The sequence below is a fragment of the Eretmochelys imbricata genome, chromosome 2 (genome assembly GCF_965152235.1).
Source record: "Eretmochelys imbricata isolate rEreImb1 chromosome 2, rEreImb1.hap1, whole genome shotgun sequence".
NCBI lineage: Eukaryota > Metazoa > Chordata > Testudines > Cheloniidae > Eretmochelys > Eretmochelys imbricata.
Genome location: NC_135573.1, coordinates 182177091 through 182199736, shown reverse-complemented (window position 1 = coordinate 182199736; position 22646 = coordinate 182177091). Strand labels below are relative to the sequence as shown.

Below are 22646 nucleotides of genomic sequence, written 5' to 3'. Positions count from 1 at the left end.
GGAGCTTCAGGCACCAACTTTCCAATGTGCTGGGGGGTGCTCACTGCTCAACCCTGGCTCTGCCACAGGCCCTGCCCCCACTCCACCCCCTCCCGCCCCCCGCCTGAGCCTGCCGTGCCCTCACTTCTCCCCCCTCCCCAGAGCCTCCCAGCCGATCAGGAGGTGGGGGAGGGAGCAGGAGGCGCTGACCAGCTAGGCTGCCCGTGGGTGGGAGGTGCTGGGAGCGGGGGGCAGCTGATGGGGGGTTGCTGACGTATTACTGTGGCTCTTTGGCAATGTACACTGGTAAATTCTGGCTCCTTTTCAGGCGCAGGTTGGCCACCCCTGAACTAAGAGCATGTAACAAAGAAACCACAGTGTACATCAGAGATGTAATGGCTGTCATACAAACCACGGCTGAAGATAAAATGCACATATTTGATGAATTGGTGACTAAGTACTTGAAGCAGGTCCTAAAAGGATTTGACAAAGCTAATTCTGTAATCAGAGTCTTTGACAGATATAACAACAGAAACTCTGTGAAAACAGCAGAAAGACAGTGTCAGGCAGGATCTAAGGTTTGTGGAAGAAAAATGCAGTCTTCACTTTTATGTTGTTTGCAACAAGCCAGAGACAGTTTATTCTCAAGCAATTGCAAGGGGGAGTGTGTGCACGGACAAGCATTCCCCCTTCCTAGGCAGATCTCCACCCGATAAACAATTAGGGCAAGCATTTATACCTTTTGTTACATACAATAATGATCAGCTGCTGTGTCTTGTTTATACATATTCCTTTCTGACATCTTACTTTTCTCAGCAGCTCCTGCTACAATCTGCATTCCATTCTTATCCAACACAAGGTCAAAACAGCATCTCTTACAGTTTTCCCACTCGCTTCCCATTCGCCCAGGCCCTGCCTTAAAGTCTTGTGTTATTAGCGTTAGAGTTAACCTGACTCTTATTCTATTCCTAAGAAACTAAGATGTCTCCCTTTATCCCTTTTTTACTTCCACAGGTTGGATGAAAGAAATATCAGGTTGCTGGAGGACGCCCTGTGCCTCCATGGAAAAAGTTTTTAAATGTGATATCCAACAGTTACTTGTAAAATTCCTCTGTGACTATATGGTTCAAAATGCACCTGAGAGTGTGCAAGCTTACCCAGAACAAGAACTTCTTCTTGCTGGAGCCTGTTACAATGGTGAAGTAGCAAAATCCATTACCGGTAGAAAGTGTAGGGAGTTGAAAAAGCCCAAGAATTGTACAGTACTCAAGAGGAAGTGGACAGAAGGATACTTCTGCATGCTTTATGTGCCAATATGGCTTTTGGGTCTCTTGGTGTCAAAGGAAACATAGTAATTAGATCTGCTGATACAGATGTCTTGGTTGTTGCTTTTCACTATTTTCCAAAAATGGAACACCTAGATAATATGTGGATTGAAACAGACACCATGACCAGCACAACTGATGATCATTTCTTCATACCCACACATGCAATTTGTGGCACACTCACTCTTGACTTCTGCAACTTACTTCCTGTTATATACATTAACAAGATATGATTGTGATGCTCTGTACCTTGGGGAAACACCCAGGACCCCCATGTTCATCCTTGAAAAATGATTATGTGGTATCCAATGCAAAGTTTGTCATGTTGGGTGTCTTTGGAAAGCTCATGATGCACTGAACATTGCTATTATAGTGATGTTATAGTAATTGTTGTTACAGTAATGTTATAGGTTATAATTCCATGTGCACAGTTATGAGGCTGAAAATGTATCCTCATGGCTTAAAATAAGCCCAGGCAAAAACTCTCCAAGAGCAGAGAGGCTGTTCAGACCTCATCAGGGCATGTATGGGACAAACCCAGCCCAGCCTCACAGGAACAAAGAACGCTGGCCTAGGTAGCAACAAAATTATGTGTGGGACTCTCGAGTGAGTCACCGCCCTTCCTTTGGTCAGTTTGGGACTGCGATGAGGTAATTTTCACCTGACTCTGAAGTGGCAGGCACGAAGCCAAGAGGGAAGAAAGAACATGATAAAAGGGAGATATGTTTGCCATGCTCTTCCTCTCTTTTCCACCTACATCTACAGACACCACACCAAGCGACTGAAGCGCTGATTAAAGGGGAGAGCCTGACTGAAGAGCAACCAGCCAGCCTGTGGTGAGAAGCGTCTAAGTTTGTAAAGGCACTGAAAGTGTCAAGATCAGCTTAGAATGTGTTTTGTTTTTATTTCATTTGACCAAATCTGACTTGTTATGCTTTGACTTATAATCACTTAAAATCGATCTTTATAGTTAATAAATCTGTTTGTTTATTCTACCTGAAGCAGTACGTTTGGTTTGAAGCGTGTCAGAAACTCCCCTTGGGATAACAAGCCTGGTACATATCAATTTCTTTGTTAAATTGATGAAGTCATATAAGCTTGTAGCATCCAGCGGGCATAACTGCACACTGCAAAATGGAGATTCCTAGGGTTGTGTCTGGGACCGGAGATATTGGCTAGTGTCATTTGGTTGACAATCCAAGGAGCAGCTTACATGCCAGAAGCTGTGCGTGAACAGCCCGGGAGTGGGGGTTCTCACAACACAGCAGGGTAAGGCTGGCTCCCAGAGTCAAGGATTGGAGTGACCTAACAGATCACTGGTCCAGATAACACCAGAGGGGACCGTCACAATGATTCTGTGTCATTCCTATTTGGTATTGGGGGGAAAAACAATCTGTGTTTCATGTCAAACCAAGGGAATTTACTTGTCAAATTGAAAGAGAGCAATGGACAAGTCAGAATTTCTGCAGCAAGGAAGTTGGTAGCACTGCTGTATGACCACAGCAAGGGGGAAAAAAGAACGAAAGGGACCTGAATTACTTGTGCTTCAACCTAGCCAGCATGAAGGATAAGTTTCTGGCCAAACTCCCACCATGTGAGGACACTTTTGAAGATTATGTCAAAACATCTTGGCAAACAAAGATTTGGATGTCTTCACACGTTGGTAAACAAGATATTGGATCACCATTGCAACATAGATGGGAAAATGTGGATGATTAATTACTTCCTGTATTCTTCAAGGGCCCAATCGCTTCTGAGCTTCTTCAAGACCTTATTTGTGCCTGTACCGGTAGGGGCTTGCTGCACAATCAACTTTGTCTGTAGTCTTTCCAGCACAGAACTATGTACATGCTAAGTTCAAGGCAATGAAAACCGTGGAAACCCATGCACTCTCAACAGAGATCATGATGATGATAATGATGTTAACTAGAAATGTCACCGGTCTTATTATTTTTCAGTGATTCCTCTACACCTTGATTATTTGCTTATGTTTTATCCTTTGGATAGCTGCTGTGGTGCGTTGAGCTCACAAAGAAACCCAGTTGTATGCCTTGAAATAAGATATAGCATCAGCCACTTAAAATTAATGACTGCAACTATTTCAGAGTGGTCATTTCAACCTGTTGAGGATGTCACTGTTTACCCCCCTTTTTACAGCAACGATTTGACAGCTCGTCCCCGTGCCTCATCCGAAAGTAGACAGAATAGGCTTCCAAAGGATGTAGGGGGTGTGTGTGTATGTAGGCGGGAGGTACAGTACGGCCACCAAATGGGTGTGGTATCACATGCCGCTGGCCCTGCAGCCCCCTCTCAGCCCCTGTCCTTCTCCAGCATGTGAAGACGAGAGAGAGAGCGAGAGCAGGATGGAAGGAAGGAGAAGGAGAGAAACGAAGGAGAAGAGGAAGGCGAGGAAAGGGCCAGGCAGCAGCTGGAAGGGCAGAAGGACTCGCAGCAGGAGGCAGGCGGCCGGTCGGCCGGCCTTCGTGCTCTGCGCCGCCCCCGCCCCGCTCCACCCCCGGCGGGGCGGGCCGGGCCGGCTGCGGCGCTGCGGAAGCGGAGGAGGGCGGCACAGGCAAGGAGAGCGGAGCGGCCCTGGCCGGCTCGGGGCTTATTCCGTGTCGGCCCCGGCGCGGGGGAGGCGGGGCGCGCAGAGGAGCCCGGCCCGCTGTAAACACCCTCCCGAGAGGCCGGCGCGGGGCTCCATGGAGACGCAGGGGAAGACCCCGCCGCCCGGCAGCCAGCGGGGGCCGGTGCTGCACATCGTGGTGGTCGGGTTCCACCACAAGAAGGGCTGCCAGGTGAGGGGAGAGGCCCGGGCGCCCCTGCCCCCTCCCTCCGGCCTGCTTGCTTCCTGCCCTGTGCTTCCTCCTCCTCCTCCTCCTCCCCCTTCCCCGCCTGCCATAATTCCCCCTTCCCCACAGCCTCCCTCCTTCGCCTTTCACCCTTTCCTTCCCCCGCCCCCCTCCGGCTTTCACCTCTGTTCACCCCCTTCCGACAACATCTGCTTATCTCCCCAGCCTTTTCTTCCCCGTCTTCAGTTCTTTATCTGCTCCCCTCCTACCCTGTGTGCCTTCCTCCATCCTTCTGCCCTGCCCTACGCACATCTTCCTTTCCCTTCATCTTCCTACCCCACAGCTAACCCCCTCCGCTTTTGGGTCCCTCTTCCTGTGTCTGTGCTTGTGTGTTTCATGTTTCAGCACCAGGATGAAAGATAAAAGTGTGCCTGCATTATTGTTATTTTTGGCAGGGGTCATTTGCTGGGTGTCTCACACTGCGGGGGAGGAGGGGTGACAATATGAATGAGATTTGGAGGTTTCGCTCATTTATTGAAAATCTTGGTTGACAAATACAGCAAAATCCTTTCATCACCAAAGAGACTTTTAATGCTATCCCTAGAACTAATTTGGGTTCCTGATTTCTGTCACCCTTCCTTCCTTGAGTAGTACTTACTTTGGTGAGCAGTCCCATAGAGTTTAGTGTGAGTACTTCTGTGAGGTTGGTACACCCCAGCGTGAATAAGGGTGATAAAATTGGGGCCCCAAAGGAGGGAGACTCCCCCAGATGCATGGGATTTAACAGGTCTGTTAGTTCTGTGCATTAATTATTTGTTATTTTTCAGTTCCATGTACCATACTGGTTTCTTTCTCTTTCTCTCATGCACCCTCCTCTCCCCCTCCCCTTCAATTGTAGAGATTGGTTATGACGGTACATACGACATCTAGGTCCTACGGTTCTGGGTTTTCTTGTTGGCTGCTCAGTGCTTTTTTTCAGTGTGTATGCTTGAATTTTTTTTTTTTTTAAAAGATATTCTAGTTGAAACCAATACAAAACTTTTGTGGGTGAGGCTGCATTTGCTCTGACTGGCCTCTGAGAAGAATTAGTCCTTAGAGAAGCAATGACTCAATTTGCTTAATTGGTAAATGTTGGCTATACCAAGGTTAATATTTATTCCGATGGGTAAATGATTTTCTCTAATTTCAGACTTAAGGACTTTTTTCTGAGGATAAAGTGATCTTAAACAGAGTTGGCAGAATAGGATTTGACTATGCAGACAAAAATATTTTAAACTAAAATAGCTATTTACAATAATAGATACGGATCAGGAATGGGCTATAGGGGATGGGCATGTCCCAAAAGGTAAAGAAAGAGATTTAAAAAACAGTATTGGAACAGATAAGCATTTATAAATGGAGGACAGCTTAAAAAAATAAGAGTTGAGTAAATTCTAGCTTACTCCACCTTCTGCCTCTGATAGCCCAATATGTCACTGCAACATCACAGGCATACCCTTAACAAAAGGATAAATAGTTCAGTGGCTTCAGAATATTAAGCTTGTATTAAATGTTAGGTATGTATATCCTTCTTCTCCGCTATTTCATGATTTTTTTTTTACAGTTGTTTAATGGGGACTGTAAGGGGAAAGAGCATCATCCTTTATACTCCTTGAATTCTCTTACTTCTCCCCTTACCTTTTTCAGAGCAATGATGCAGTGCAGGACTTTGGTCCAAACCTGTGTGGTATTTTGGCCTGTGCCATAAAGCAATGACTGTTCGTTCATCTTTTGCATTGTCTTGTTCCATTGTTTAACTAAAAGAGCTTTTTTATCATAGTATTTAAATTTCTAAGGTCTGTATGATCGCTGGAGTCTGGAATGTCTCTTGTAGATGCTTTTGGGTATCAAAAGGGAGAATCAACATAAATGGCATGTTCAGAGTCGCTTCTCCTGTTGTCTCCCTGTCAAGACAGACAGTGCTATGTCCAGATTTGCAATCCAGCAATTGGCAGACTTTACTACATTGCATAACAGTGTTAAATGGCCTAATGCTGAATTACTGTTGCCCTGTAATGTACATTTGTTTACTGATTTTTAAAGTTAAGTTAGGTTGGTGAGATTAGTTTAGATATATCTCATCTCAACTCTTAAAATCCTGGACAACCTCTCTCATCTCTACTCCCAGCAAAAAACTCTTAAATAGTGCTGTCTTTTGTTTGTTACCTAAACAGTCATCAAATTAGGCTGCATTATCTTTATCTGCAGTGAGAGCCATAGTGAGACTATTTCTACTGAGTAAAAGATTTCCAAAGCTCAGTCAGTAGTTATAGTAAGCATTTTTTCAGTTATATTGTGAACTCTTGTTATGTCCATGAAAGTTATTAATGGTTTTTCTTAACACAAACAGTTCTATCATTCTTTTTGTCCATTTTTTCCCCCTCCTTCGCATTTTCTCTCATATTCACACTCTTTACAGGTTGCACTTTACCATCAAAGTGATAACTGTTCTGTAGGCAATTTATTTTTGGCAGCATATTTGGGGCGGGGAAATGAATTTTGTATTTCTGAACTGTTGCAGCTTGACACATAGAATAGTCCCTCATCCGTTTATCTACAGGACTGATTCAGCATGGACAATGGCATTGCAAGGTTCCCTACTCCATCAGTTTATGTCCATGCTGTCTTGGAAGGATCATTTCTAAAAATGAGAGTATAGTTTAGTCTCTGTGCCTATGCGATCTTTGGCTTCTGCTGAGACTCCCCAACAAGGATACCAGTTGTGATGGTGTGTTCTGTGATGTGGATGATTATTATCTGAGGATTGGTCTGAAGCCACCAGCTCATTTCATTAAGGCACCAAAGACCCATTGTTAATATTTTGGGATATGTTCTGAAACCACACAGTAGGGTAGGTAGAAAACAAAACAAAAAAGAAAAACTCATAGAACTCCTCCTCTGATCTTACTAACAATGGCTGAAGCTTAAAAGCATTCATCTAGCACAAGCTCTGCTCACTGGAGAAACTTTTCAAGTACTATGATCTGTGAGGTTCTTTTATGTTTTTTCAGAAAATTCATATAAAATTGAATCTCTTTGCAAATCTTGGTGTTATGCTGAAATACATTGGCACCTCTTAGTTGACTGTCCTTCAGTCTAAAGTAATCTCTTTTTGTTAGAAATTAAAATCTGTAATGCAAAACTGCTGCCTATGTAGATGTACATTTTATAGATATAACACTTGGCATATATATTCTGGATTCTTTGTGTATGATTATTAATAGATAGCAAAAGTAATGGGACCTTTATGTGCTCTGAGGATAGACATTTTAATTAGATTGGAATTGCTCTGTATAGATATCTTTTGATTACCTAAGTGTCTGTCTACTCCCGTTACCCTTGTTCAGGAATAGGAAGATAAATATAGGAAAAGCTAAGCTATATAGAATAGAAATGTAATTTATGTTAAAGATAATGCTGTAAATATTTTTTTTCTGGGTGTATTTTATTTTTTTCTAAAATTTTGTACAGAACCACGACTAGTTGTACATGAAAATCATTTATTTGGTGATTGTATAAAAAACCTCAGAGCATCAACCCATTTGACATGATTTTATAGTGTGAGCTTATGAGGTTAACTTGTAATTTTTGCAACGCTCTTGTCTAAGCTAATTCATCTTGTGTTTTCTTCTGGGTAAAGCTGTCTTATATAACATGAGACAAATATTTACAACACATGAAATAGAGTGTTTGCTGAATAACTAGAGAAAGCTGACAGTTACATTTTCTGGGTAGTTGTGCAAATTTCAGAATTGCCACTGACCATTGAGATAGACTTGCAGTGTGTAGAAGCAGCATGAAATCAAGAATCCTGATTTCAAGAACAGATCATGGGCATCTCTCAGGCTAGTAGAGTTTAAGCATGTTGAGGAGCCGTATGTTCAGTTTCAGTATACTTAGATGCCTGTAGCAGCAGGCATCTAAGTATACTGCTGGTTTAGCATCCATTATTGACTACTTTTGTAGTGACATTGATGAAATATTCAGAAAGAGCTACTTACCATACCTCCTCACCACAAAGAAGATGTGGATATGATAATGACTTCTTAGAATGGGAAGAAGACACTGTCTTGGAGACTAGATCCCTCTGGTATTTGATATGTTCTGCAGCAATACATTAAGAAAGGCGATAATCTATTTGAATACTGTGCTATGATGGATTTCTGTGCAGCACTTACGGGATGAGTCTACACAGCGAGCAGCATTGAGTCTCAGGGCCCGGGTCATCAACAAACTCAGGCTTTCATAGACTTTAAGGTTAGAAGGGACCATTATGATCATCTAGTCTGACCTCCTGCACAACGCAGGCCACAGAATCTCACCCACCCAATCCTGTGACAAACCCCTGACCTATGTCTGAGCTATTGAAGTCCTCAACTCGTGATTTAAAGACTTCAGGGTGCAGAGAATCCTCCAGCAAGTGACCTGTGCCCCACGCTGCAGAGAAAGGTGAAAACCCCCCAGGGCTTCTGCCAGTCTGTCCTGGAGGAAAATTCCTTCCTGACCCCAAATATGGCGATCAGCTAAACCCTGAGCATGTGGGCAAGATTCACCAGCCAGACACCCAGGAAAGAATTCTCTGTAGTAACTCAGATCCCACCCTATCTAGTGTCCCATCACAGGCCATTGGATATATTTACCACTAATAGTCAAAGATCAATTACTTGCCAAAATTAGGCTATCCCATCATACCATCCCCTCCATAAACTTATCAAGCTTAGTCTTGAAGCCAGATATGTCTTTTTGCCTCCACTGCTCCCCTTAGAACTTCACTCCTCTGATGTTTAGAAACCTTCATCTAATTTCAAGTCTAAACTTCCTGATGGCTAGTTTATATGGCTCAGGCTACGGTGCTAAAACCAGCTGTGTAGCATAAACCCCTCCCTTTGCTTCAGAGCCACAGCTCGAGCCTGAGCCCAAAGGGCCACTCAGCTGTTTTTAGTGCCGTAGTGCAAGCCTGAATCTGTCAACCCAGGCTCTGAGACTTTCTGCCACTTGCTGTGTAGATGCATTTGTTGCGATAAATTATACGGAATGTCACTTTCTGGATAAGAAATAAAATAGCAAATGTCATCCATCAACTTATGAAAGTTGCCGAAAGTCCCCAGTGGCATTAATTTAATCAAAATAGTTTTTTACTATGAATAAAATTACTTAGAATATTTAATAACATCTAATGGGTTGTTTTAAAAATATTTAATACCATTATCTTTAGTGCCTGTCTGGTCAGCCACAGAGCAGTAAGGCCGGAGGATGGATAGGAGGGAGCAGCCGCTTCCCCTTCAGCTGTGTTCCTGCCTCAGACTCTGTATAGTCAGAAAGACCAGCAGCACTTCCAAGATACAGCTTTATAAACTGTGCAGGCCTGATTCACTGCTATTCTGCACCTTGTGTAGTAGCCTGTGCCAATATGGAATGGATGTAAAATGTTACCATTCTGATTTGGTAGCATTTTACACCTACTTTGCACTGATGTAAATGACTAGACAAGGTGCAGGCCAGCCGTGAATCAGGCCTTGTGACCCTTTGTCTGAATCAGATAATCAAAACTGACTCCCCATAATTGTACAGTAAAGCACTAGTTATAATATGATTGCTCCTGCTCTTCCTTGCCTTCTGTACAGTACGGGTTTTAACTTGGCAGCTCTCAGGGTTCCACTGAGACTGGTTTAGTTGTTTATTACCACAACCTACCCACACACAAAAAATCAGAGCATGGGAAAAGTTACAAATATTAAGGAACAAAATCTTTCTTGGATTTCTCTGTTTGGCATGTAATTATCTAATTTCAGTTTGGGATGACATTCTGACACAAGATGACCAACTGGTGCTAATGTGTTACATTTAAGTTTTGGGAGAGCAATTATATGATGCCTGATTAAAAGACACTATTTTTTATTTGTCTGTGTGTGAGAGAGAGAGAGGGAAAAAAAATAGAAAAAGAAAAAGAGAAAATTTACTGCTGATGAAAGGTACCAGGTTGGCAGTCTGAGAAACTAAGCCACAGGACAGGTACAGCTTATGTAGTAGCAGTGAATGATTTCCCCCACTGCCCCATTAATGTGTTCTCCTGGAGAGATGACCTTTGGGGTTAGAAGATACCGATCTTCATGCCCAAATGGCCTCTGTGCTGGGCTTGCCAATAAGATGGACAAATTAAAATCAATCATAGTGCAGTTTTGGTGAGGTGGAAATCTTTCAACCAGGAACTGGACTGAGACCACCAAACTTCCTTCACCTGAGACTCTGAAGTCTAGGTGACTACTAACCTGTGCCGGATTCAAATCAGTGACTTAGAGAAGAAAGTAAGGTATTTTTGAGCTTGCCTCTCTCCATCCGTTCCCCCCCTCTCGCTCTCCATTTTTTGTTTGCTTGTTTGTTTGTTTTAATGTCTAGTCTGCACCATATATATATAATATATATATATATAAAATACCAAATCTGCAGATTGTGTTCGGAGTCTATATGGATGAACATGGGAGGAGGAGGGCATAAGGAGCATTGCCCCAGTTCTTGTGTTCTCCATGCAGTGCTCAAGAAATAACTTCTACAAAGTGGATGTGGTGGGTTGAGAGTAGGGCCACAGCTTCCCCTGTTTGTATGAGTCAGCGTAGCTGGCCGGGGTAGGTAGATGTGGGAGAAAGCATTGAACAGAAGCTGCACTCCCTGGAACACCAGGAGATGCTGTGCTTGCCAAGGGGGACAGTACTGCTTGGAATTCTCACTGGGGCATTTTCTGTGGACTACAATGTGTGTTCTGTGATCCACTCTGGGATATGGTGTTCAGATCTCAATCCCCTACTGTGGGATTGCTGCAGAGACTGCACGTTCATCCTCTAAGAGTTTTGCAAGACAGGCTTGTAACACCCTTCCCCCCCAAGCTAAATGTGACTTTCTGGAAAGGCAACCTTTCTTAGCTTGTAGGAAAGTCATCGGTCTGACTAGTCTTCAAGGAAAAGTGTGCAGGAAAAGGGTCCTGAAGGACTCCTCCATTTCATTTACTTTTTTTTAACTAGTGCTCTTTATGAAAGCAAAATGTTTGAGTAACTGTAATTGAGAAATAGCAAAGAATATCCGAAAACGTTACTGGGAACATTTCTGAAGTCAAATATGAAGGTTTTGTTTGTAGGGTTTTGGGTTGGGTGTTTAAGAATATTTTATTTTATCACTCTTTATGATGTTGTAATTTCATGGTCTATAACTTGGAAGGTATATAATAGACTATGCCCTGGTCTACACTAGGACTTTAGGTCGAATTTAGCAGCATTAAATTGATGTAAACCTGCACCCGTCCACACGATGAAGCCCTTTATTTCGACTTAAAGGGCTCTTAAAATCGATTTCCTTACTCCATCCCAGACAAGTGGATTAGCACTTAAATCGGCCTTGCTGGCTCGAATTTGGGGTACTGTGGACACAATTCGACGGTATTGGCCTCCGGGAGCTATCCCAGAGTGCTGCATTGTGACCGCTCTGGACAGCACTCTCAACTCAGATGCACTGGCCAGGTAGACAGGAAAAGAACCATGAACTTTTGAATCTCATTTCCTGTTTGACCAGCGTGGCAAGCTGCAGGTGACCATGCAGAGCTCATCAGCAGAGGTGACCATGATGGAGTCCCAGAATCGCAAAAGAGCTCCAGCATGGACCGAACGGGAGGTACGGGATCTGATCGCTGTATGGGGAGAGGAATCCGTGCTATCAGAACTCCGTTCCAGTTTTCGAAATGCCAAAACCTTTGTCAAAATCTCCCAGGGCATGAAGGACAGAGGCCATAACAGGGACCCGAAGCAGTGACGCGTGAAATTGAAGGAGCTGAGGCAAGCCTACCAGAAAACCAGAGAGGCGAATGGCCGCTCCGGGTCAGAGCCCCAAACATGCCGCTTCTATGATGAGCTGCATGCCATTTCAGGGGGTTCAGCCACCACTACCCCAGCCGTGTTGTTTGACTCCTTCAATGGAGATGGAGGCAATACGGAAGCAGGTTTTGGGGACGAAGAAGATGATGATGATGATGATGAGGTTGTAGATAGCTCACAGCAAGCAAGCGGAGAAACCGGTTTTCCCGACAGCCAGGAACTGTTTCTCACCCTGAACCTGGAGCCAGTACCCCCCGAACCCACCCAAGGCTGCCTCCTGGACCCAGCAGGCGGAGAAGGGACCTCCGGTGAGTGTACCTTTTAAAATACTATACATGGTTTAAAAGCAAGCATGTGAAAGGATTACTTTGCCCTGGCATTCGTGGCTCTCCTGGATGTGCTCCCAAAGCCTTTTCAAAAGGTTTCTGGGGAGGGCAGCCTTACTGCGTCCTTCATGGTAGGACACTTTACCACTCCAGGCCAGTAACACGTACTTGGGAATCATTGTACAATAAAGCATTGCAGTGTATGTTTGCTGGCGTTCAAACAACATCCGTTCTTTATCTCTCTGTGTTATCCTCAGGAGAGTGAGATATAATTGATGGTCACCTGGTTGAAATAGAGTGCTTTTCTTCAGGGGACACTCAGAGGAGCCCATTCCTGCTGGGCTGTTTGCCTGTGGCTAAACAGAAATGTTCCCTGCTGTTAGCCACAGGGAGCGGGGAGGGTTGAGGGGGTAGCCACGCGGTGGGGGGAGGCAAAATGCGACCTTGTAACGAAAGCACATGTGCTATGTATGTAATGTTAACAGCAAGGTTTACCCTGAAACGCACTGTTTTATAAAATGTGTCTTTTTAAATACCGCTGTCCCTTTTTTTTCCTCCACCAGCTGCATGTGTTTCAATGATCACAGGATCTTCTCCTTCCCAGAGGCTAGTGAAGCTTAGAAAGAAAAAAAACGCACTCGAGATGAAATGTTCTCCGAGCTCATGCTGTCCTCCCACACTGACAGAGCACAGACGAATGCGTGAAGGCAAATAATGTCAGAGTGCAGGAAAGCACAAAATGACCGGGAAGAGAGGTGGCGGGCTGAAGAGAGTAAGTGGCAGGCTGAAGACAGGGCTGAAGCTCAAATGTGGCGGCAGTGTGATGAGAGGAGGCAGGATTCAATGCTGAGGCTGCTGGAGGACCAAACCAGTATGCTCCAGTGTATGGCTGAGGTGCAGCAAAGGCAGCTGGAGCACAGACTGCCACTACAGCCCCTGTGTAACCAACCGCCCTCCTCCCCAAGTTCCATAGCCTCCACACCCAGATGCCCAAGAATGCGGTGTGGGGGCCACCGGCCAACCAGCCACTCCGCCACAGAGGATTTCCCAAAAAAAAGAAGGCTGGCATTCAATAAATTTTAAAGTTGTAAACTTTTAAAGTGCTGTGTGGCATTTTCCTTCCCTCCTCCACCACCCCTCCTGGGCTACCTTGGTAGTGATCCCTCTATTTGTGTGATGAATGAATAAAGAATGCATGAATGTGAAGCAACAATGACTTTATTGCCTCTGCAAGCGGTGATTGAAGGGAGGAGGGGAGGGTGGTTAGCTTACAGGGAAGTAGAGTGAACCAAGGGGCGGGGGGTTTCATCAAGGAGAAACAAACAGAACTTTCACACCATAGCCTGGCCAGTCATGAAACTGGTTTTCAAAGCTTCTCTGATGCGTACCGCGCCCTCCTGTGCTCGTCTAACTGCCCTGGTGTCTGGCTGCGCGTAACCAGCATCCAGGCGATTTGCCTCAACCTCCCACCCCGCCAAAAACGTCTCCCCCTTACTCTCACAGATATTGTGGAGCACACAGCAAGCAGTAATGACAGTGGGAATATTGGTTTTGCTGAGGTCTAAGCGAGTAAGTAAATTGCGCCCGTGCGCCTTTAAACATCCAAATGCACATTCTACCACCATTCTGCACTTGCTCAGCCTGTAGTTGAACAGCTCCTGACTACTGTCCAGGCTGCCTGTGTACGGCTTCATGAGCCATGGCATTAAGGGGTAGGCTGGGTCCCCAAGGATACATATAGGCATTTCAACATCCCCAAGAGTTATTTTCTGGTCTGGGAATAAAGTCCCTTCCTGCAGCTTTTGAAACAGACCAGAGTTCCTGAAGATGCGAGCGTCATGTACCTTTCCCGGCCATCCCACGTTGATGTTGGTGAAACGTCCCTTGTGATCCACCAGAGCTTGCAGCACTATCGAAAAGTACCCCTTGCGGTTTATGTACTCGGCGGCTTGGTGCTCTGGTGTCAAGATAGGGATGTGGGTTCCGTCTATGGCCCCACCACAGTTAGGGAATCCCATTGCAGCAAAGCCATCCACTATGACCTGCACATTTCCCAGGGTCACTACCCTTGATATCAGCAGATCTTTGATTGCGTGGGCTACTTGCATCACAGCAGCCGCAACAGTAGATTTGCCCTCTCCAAATTGATTCCCAACTGACCGGTAGCTGTCTGGCGTTGCAAGCTTCCACAGGGCTATCGCCACTCGCTTCTCAACTGTGAGGGCTGCTCTCATCTTGGTATTCATGCGCCTCAGGGCAGGGGAAAGCAAGTCACAAAGTTCTATGAAAGTGCCCTTATGCATGCGAAAGTTTCGCAGCCACTGGGAATCATCCCAGACCTGCAACACTATGCGGTCCCACCAGTCTGTGCTTGTTTCCCGAGCCCAGAATCAGCGTTCCACAGCATGAACCTGCCCCATTAGCACCATGATGCATGCATTGGCAGGGCCCATGCTTTGAGAGAAATCTGTGTCCATGTCCTGATCACTCACGTGACCGCGCTGACGTCGCCTCCTCGCCCGGTATCGCTTTGCCAGGTTCTGGTGCTGCATATACTGCTGGATAATGCGTGTGGTGTTTAATGTGCTCCTAATTGCCAAAGTGAGCTGAGCGGCCTCCATGCTTGCCTTGGTATGGCGTCCGCAGAGAAAAAAGGTGCAGAACGATTGTCTGCCGTTGCTCTGACGGAGGGAGGGGCGACTGAGGACACGGCTTACAGGGTTGGCTTCAGGGAGCTAAAATCAACAAAGGGGGTGGCTTTACATCAAGGAGTATTTCAGGCAGGACTTCACGGAGGGTTCCAATAAGAAATGGTGCACCTAAGTTATTGTTCTTATTGGAACAAGGAGGTTAGCCTGGCCTCTGATTGATACATGGCTAGACTTACCTCGCTGCACCTTCTCTGTGAGTGACTGCAGTGTGACCTAGAGGAAGGAGTCCCCTAGACAGGGGAGGGGGGGAAGCAAATGAGTACAAAACAAATCTGGTCTATTTCTTGTTTTGATCCACTCCATCTATCTTTTACATCTTTGGCTGGCAGCAGACGGTGCAGAAGGACTGCATGCCATCCACATCTCATGGCTGCTTGGCAGAAGATGGTACAGTACGACTGCTAGCCATCCTCATCTCTTGCCTGCCCGGCAGAAGATGGTACAGTACGACTGCTAGCAATCCGTATCGCCTGCCTGCTCACCATAAGACGGTTCAATAGGACTGACTGCAGGACTAAAGAGAATGACCTGGTCAAGTCACTCCAAATTTAGTCCCTGCGCCCATGTCTGCCCAGGCTCTCCCAGCCGACGTGGCCAGGAGCACCTCGGACACGACGAGAACGGCTACCAGTCGTACTGCACTGTCTGCTGCCAGAAGGCAATGGGTTGCTGCTACTGTGTAGCAGTGCTGTACCGCGTCTGCCAGCACCCAGGAGACATACGGTGACGGTTACCTGAGCGGGCTCCATGCTTGCCGTGGTATGGCGTCTGCACAGGTAACTCAGGAAAAAAGGCGCGAAACGATTGTCTGCCCTTGCTTTCACGGAGGGAGGGAGGGAAGGGGGGCCTGACGATATGTACCCAGAACCACCCGTGACAATGTTTTAGCCCCATCAGGCATTGGGATCTCAACCCAGAATTCCAATGGGCAGCGGAGACTGCGGGAACTGTGGGATAGCTATCTGCAGTGCAACGCTCCGGAAGTCGACTCTAGCCTCGGTACTGTGGAAGCACTCCGCTGAGTTAATGCACTTAGAGCATTTTCTATGGGGACACACACACTTGAATATATAAAACCGATTTCTAAAAAAACGACTTCTATAAATTCGACCTTATTCCGTAGTGTAGACATACCCTATGAGTTTTTACTGACAATCTATCAAATTGCAGACAATTGCTACCTCGTGGATACACTATCTCATTCTATTATTCCTCTTTCATTTGGAAGCCAAATGCTTCTCCTGTTTATCTTGATTGCTGAGTTTGAACGAAACAAGCAATCTTTTATACATTTTCAGTAGAAAGGAGTTTTAAGTAGAATCCTGGAATACAATTATCTTTAAATCAGTTACGTTTTCTGTTACGTCTTTTCTCTCTCTCTCTCTCTCTCTGTGTGTCTCTCATGTTCTTTGTGAGAAGATTATAGTGTTAAGTGCAGGGCGGCTGTGACCATAGGAAGTTTTGATTTTTCTCTGGCATTGCCTGGAGCTATTCCTGCATATGATGGTGTGAGATACAGTATGAATCGGGAATAAGCGAATTTGAAACCAACACTGCAATTTGTGAGGCTGGGTTTTTGTGTGTGTGTGTGTGTGTCGTCCCCTCCCATATAGATGTCACACAACTCAACGACATCTGGAGTAAAGGTGACATAATGGAATTCCCATTTTATTTTCTTACTGATTTCTACTACTCTTGATTCCCCCTTGTCCCTCCCACACCATTATTATTATTATTGGGGTTTAAATTTGATTATCCATTGTGATGGGGCAAGGCCAGATGGCTATAGAAAAGTAGTGGGAGATAGATATATTAGCTCCAGGCTAAACAAATCCCTGGTACCAGGATAAGTGAAATGGCAGCTGCTCCAGGTCAATTAAGACACCTGGGGCCAATTAAGAACTTTCCAGAAGGCAGGAAGAATGCTAGGTTGATTGGGACACCTGAAGCCAATCAGGGGCTGGCTGAAACTAGGTAAAAGCCTCCCAGTCAGTCAGGTGGGTGTGCGTGTCAGGAGCTGTGGGAGGAAGTTGCGCTGTTGGAGAGACTGAGTTGTACACACCATTATCAGGCACAAGGAAGGAGGCCCTGAGGTAAGGGTGAAGTGGAGCTTGAGGAAGTGAGGGCTGCTGTGGGGGAAGTAGCCTAGGGAATTGTACATGTCATGTTTCTAAAAGGTCAGCTACCATAGCTGATACTATTAGGGTCCTCGGGCTGGAGCCTGGAGTAGAGGGTGGGCCCGGGCTCCCCCCCCCCCCTTTGCCCCCTGATTAATCACTGAGACTGGGAGACAACAGAGACTGTGCAAGGAAGGATAACTTCTCCTCACGTCCCTTGCTGGCTTATGATGAAAACGGCTCAGTAGACTGTGACCCTTGTCTCTAGAGAAAGAAAGGTTACGTGGCGGATCACAGTGAGCCTCTGAGGCTAGCGCAATCCGCCAGGAAACGCGAGACCCACGGAGGCAAGGATAGAGCTTTGTCACAACTGGTATCAGAAGTGGGATTTGGTAGGGTCTCAATGTTACCTTGGCTCCAGGGATCATGCGGATACGGTGATAGGTCTCAGTCGTCCGCCCTGGTTTTGTAGAGAACACATCTCTGTTGCAATTAATCATGTTGGCTGCCTCGATCTTTTGGATCGGCATCAAGTCAGATGATATCCTCACTTGCTCGTGTAAGTTATCCTCCTGAGGAAGGGTCTCCTGCATGACTAAGCATGCCTCTTGATCGTGCCTTAACCTGGTACCGGGGATTTGTTTAGCCTGGAGCTAATATATCTATCTCCCACTACTTTTCTATAGCCATCTGGCCTTGCCCCGTCACACCATATACTATTGAAATGATTTCCTACATGATTTCTTTGCATGCTCTTCTATGGAAGTTAACAATGTTTGAAAAATACTGTACTTTTACAAGTTTGACAACTGATTGATCTTCAGCTGAACATCTTCTATCAGAAATTATACTTTTTCCCTTAATAACCTCTGCTCTCTTTAATGATAAATGAAGATTTGGCTAGAGCTCTCACTCCCTCATTGTGACAAGTTGATTTAACTATTACATTTAGAAATTTCTGTGGGATTTTTTTAATTGGCAGTATTACATTGAGTCACATTTATTATACTGTTGAAGATAGTACCCATAATGTCAGTGACTCGGTAAAGCAGAACCTCCATCTCACTCACTTTTCCAGTGATTGCTTGATTAGTCTGCACTACTGTTACTTTTGTAGAGTCTTACATTTTAAGGGTCATCCTTTCTCTTTCAATCGCTGACAAATTGATTTGTGTACTTGAATTGAAAACATTTTCTTCCCTCCACCCTCAAAACCATATAGTAGGTGTAGATTTTCAACTGCACAAAACAAGATGCTTTGTTCATTCTTTTACATTCTATTTTAACTATAACCAGTCAGGCAGAAGACCTAGGTGTCACTAGACAGCTTAATGAAAATATCTACTTGATGCACAGAAGTGGTCAATAAAAAGTTAGGTTGCATAAAAAATGGGATAGAAAGTACTGACTGTATTATAATGGCGTTATATAAATAAATGCTATGTTTTTCCCCTTGAATGTATTCTGTTCAAGTCTAGTCAACCCTTCTCTAGAAATACACACCAAAAAAAAAAGGGGTCCAGAGGTGGGCGATAAATGATTAGATGTATAGTGAGACTTCATATGAAGAGAGATTGAGAAGATTAGGATTCTTAACTAGAAAGATGATGAATAGGGGATATGATTGAGGTATTCAGAATAATGAATGAGATACAGATGGTAAATTGGAAGTTCCCATTTATCTCTTCTCCCAGTACAAGAACAAAAGGCCTTCAAATCAAATTGCAAAGCAACACTTTTAAAACTGATAAAAATAAATACTATTAGCACACAACTAACCTGTGAAACTTATTGCACCAAGAGATTACTGAAGGCAAGGGCTTAATAAGATCCAAAATAGTACTTAGTTATAAATATAGATATAGTAGAACCTCAGAGTTATGAACACCAGAGTTACCAACTGACCAGTCAACCACACACCTTGTTTGGAAAGGGAAGTACACAATCAGGAAGCACCAGAGAGACCCCCTCCTCCCCAAAAAAGGGCAAGTACAGTACTGTATTAAACATAAACTAATAAAAATAGAGGGAAAGCAGGATTTTTCTTGTACATAGTAAAGGTTCAAAGCTGTATTAAGTCAATGTTCAGTTGTAAACTTTTGAAAGAACAACCATAACATTTTGTTCTGAGTTACGAACAACTCCCATTCCCGTAACTCTGAGGTTTTACTGTAGTGACATCATCCACAAGTAGATGGTATAAAGGATGTAGACCGTCATACAGGTTGTTCACAATGGAATTTCTTGCACCTTAGTCTGAAGCACTTGGTTCTAGCCTCCAGTGGAGACAAAATTCTAGACTTGAGGCACTGCTGGACTGATCTTGTGTGGCAGTTTGTATCTATTTCTGTTTTGAATAACATGGCCTCCCCCCCTGCCCCTTTTCAGGTTGAATTCTCCTATCCTCCCCTCCTCTCAGGAGAAGGACATGACAGCCACAGTTTACCAGAAGAATGGAAATACTTGCCTTTCCTTGCCTTGCCAGATGGAGCTCACAACTATCAAGAAGGTAAGAAAGCAAACATGAGGTTACAGCATCTGAGTGGGGATCTGTGGCAGTAGCTGAAGACACTGGATCCTCCTGTGTGCTTCTACTAGGGGGGAAAGAATCCTGACACTTGAACTATTAATTAACCAGGCTTCTGACTACTTGAATTCTATTAATCTTTATTTTGTAGTTTAGTCCACAACTGCAGAAATGGATTTTACAGAAATGGAATCTGTAAAAAGAAGCAACTTAAAATACCTGCGCCTTTAAACTGAACCCTGATCATGAGAATGCATCCAGCAGCAGGAAATCTTCACTGAATACAGGGGGTTCCTTTAAAGGTTACAATCTCACTTGCCTATGGTTATAAAATAAAATAACCCACAGTCCCCAAAACCTTCATTAAGGAAATCTGGTCCTGTAAATATTTATGGAGGTAGGAGAAAAAGTATTCAAAAGCTTGTGAACAAAGCAATCTGTTTTTGCTTAAATAGATCTGTGGTTCTCAAAATGTGTTCTACAGATCCTTATGGACAGTCTGCAGAAATCATATAGTGAGAACCAACCAATAAGAAGGGCAGGAGGACTTGCTATGAAGAGTAGTGGCCTTCAGAATGAAAAGGTGGGAGAATCATTTTGCGATGTTGTTACTATTTAGGACTTAGCCAAGGCATAGCAGTCTACAGGTAAATATATCTATAGATGGTTTTGCTCTGTCTATAGATGGAAAAATGAAATATTTTATTTAACATTTTTCTCTTAATCTTGCTTTATGCTTCCTCCTCAAGAAGACCAGGTCTCTGAGAAACCAAGGATTAGTTTACACAAGTCCTATTGTCTGGGACTTGCAGTTTCAAATTCTGAATCAGTATCAAAATAGCACTATAAGCGCCGGAGAAACAGGGATCACTTTAAAATGAACACCTGAAAGTGTTTTATTTTTACAAGTAATGCCAAAGGGTCCTATAACTGAAAGATTAGAGGGAAATTTTTTGTTTCATTCCAGATTTTTTGCTTTGTGCATTTGTGACCGTACTTTTTATGTACCGTGGTACCTTTCATTGTGTACTGTGGTGCCATGTACAGTCAATTGGTCTGTTTCTTCTTTGAGTGCTTGTTCATGTCAGTTCCAATCAGGTGTGCGTGCGCTGCGTGCATGACAGCCGGAAGATTTTTCCCCAGCAGTATCCGTAGGGTTGGCCTGGGTGCCCCCTGGAGTCATGCCTTCAGGGTGCCCAATATAGGGCCCTGCCGACCCGACTCCCCCCCGCCCCCCCAGTTCCATCTTACCGCCGGTGACAGCTAGCTGAAACTTCCCTCACTCTTGCTTTTGCAAGTGCCTTTAGTAATGTCCCACTGTCAGTTGTATTTAGTTAGTAGTGTTAGTAGTTTCTCTTAAGTTTCCGTTGCCGGGGCCTCTCCCCTCCGCCCTAGTTCGTTCCCCAACACTGGGGCATGCCTCGGTTGCCAGAGTTCAAATCGTGTGAAGTCTGTGGGAAATTGATGCCAAAGAGTGACCCACATACTTCTTGTTTGAAGTGACTCGGTGAGAGTCACCAAAAGGACAAGTGCCGCATTTGCAAGGGGTTTGCGAGGACCCTTAAGGATCGCGAGCAGAGACTCAGAATTCTCCTCATGGAGGCAGCCCTCCCTCTGCAGTCCAACCCCAGATCAGCGGAGCCCGTGCCAAGTGCCGCCGCCTCTGTGCGCAGCGTACCGGTGCCGACTGCGTGTGAGCTGGCACCAAGGAAGGAAGCTAAGAATTCCCGGCACCGAGACGGCGCTGAACATAAGACTTGTGGCAGGCGCTGATCTTCATCCCTGGTGCCTCAGAAGAAAAAGAAGCAGGAGAGATGCTGATCCCCCTCCTAAGCCTAAGGAGCCAGTGGCAGCGAGGGCTCAGCCCATCCAGCTGGCTTCGGGCCCAGTGCCTCCTAGGGGCTCGTCGACTCCTGCCCTGCAAGGGGTCCAATCAAGCCCGGCCTACTACCGTTCTCCAGACTGTCATGGCTGGGACGTTGAACTCCCCTCGACTATGGAGACTTTTGAGGTGGCGCAGGACCTTCTTTGCCTGACGGCACTGTCTTCTCCAAGGAGGGACGAGGCACCAGTGATAACCCGGCCTCCTATCTGATCTAGGGGCAAGCCATCAATTATGTCACACCGCTCCCCACCTCCACTGCACCACTCCCTGGTGGCGACCGCCCACGTTGGGGGACTGCATCAATCCCCAGAGGCTCGGCACCACCCCGTACCACTCCTCCGTGGTCTTCCTTTCCGGAGACCTCGGAGTCTGAGGTGGAGTCCTAGCACTCAGATAGGTCCAGCAGCAGGAGGTCTAGATCCTCCAGCACCCTGGCCACTTCAATGGCAACCACCAGCTCAGTGGCCTTTTAGGCCCAGGGAGTCCAATCATCAAGCCCAGGGTCAGAGCCAGGCTTCAAGATCCAGGTCAGTGTCGGTTGTGTCAGCATCCTTCACCCCCTTAGAGCAGCTGGCACCGGAGACTATGCTGATACCTCCGCCTTCCGCTTGGACCTCAGCACCGGCACCAACCACCTTGGCACCAGCAATAGAGTAACCTAACAAACAGTGTGACCATCTTGGTGTCGAGGGCAGTGACCAAGGCCATGTGCCGGTGCTATCATTCTTGTCCTCCCTAGATGAGGCCGTTGGGGGCACTTCAACAACCCTGGCCTTGGAGGATAACAGAGTTCTGCAACAGTTGTTGCGTAGGGTGGCCCAGAACCTGGGGATCCAGGCAGAGCAACTGGTAGAGGATGCTGATCCCATGGTGGACATCCTTGCCCCCTCTGGGCCCTCGCATATTGCGCTCCCACTCATCAAGTCTATAAATGAGACCACAAAAACTTTGCGGCACACTCCGGTCTCTTTGCCCCCTACAGCTAAGAGAAATGAGAGATGCTATTTCAAAGGGATACGAGCATTTCTATTCTCATCCTCCACCCAACTCTTTGGTGGTGGATGCTACAAACCAAAGGGAGCATCA

General features: G+C 45.5%; 1 protein-coding gene across 1 annotated transcript in view; it reads left to right on the top strand.

The window, feature by feature from the left end:
* The first annotated feature begins 3844 nt into the window (after positions 1 to 3844).
* The window catches only part of AVL9 (AVL9 cell migration associated), a 69265-nt gene continuing 50463 nt past the window's right edge, over positions 3845 to 22646 (top strand). Inside the window, exons 1-2 of the mRNA XM_077811061.1 lie at positions 3845 to 4102; positions 19537 to 19657. Of these exons, the coding sequence (XP_077667187.1) occupies positions 4007 to 4102; positions 19537 to 19657 (217 nt within the window). The 5' untranslated portion in view covers positions 3845 to 4006. The remainder of the gene's footprint in view (positions 4103 to 19536; positions 19658 to 22646) is intronic.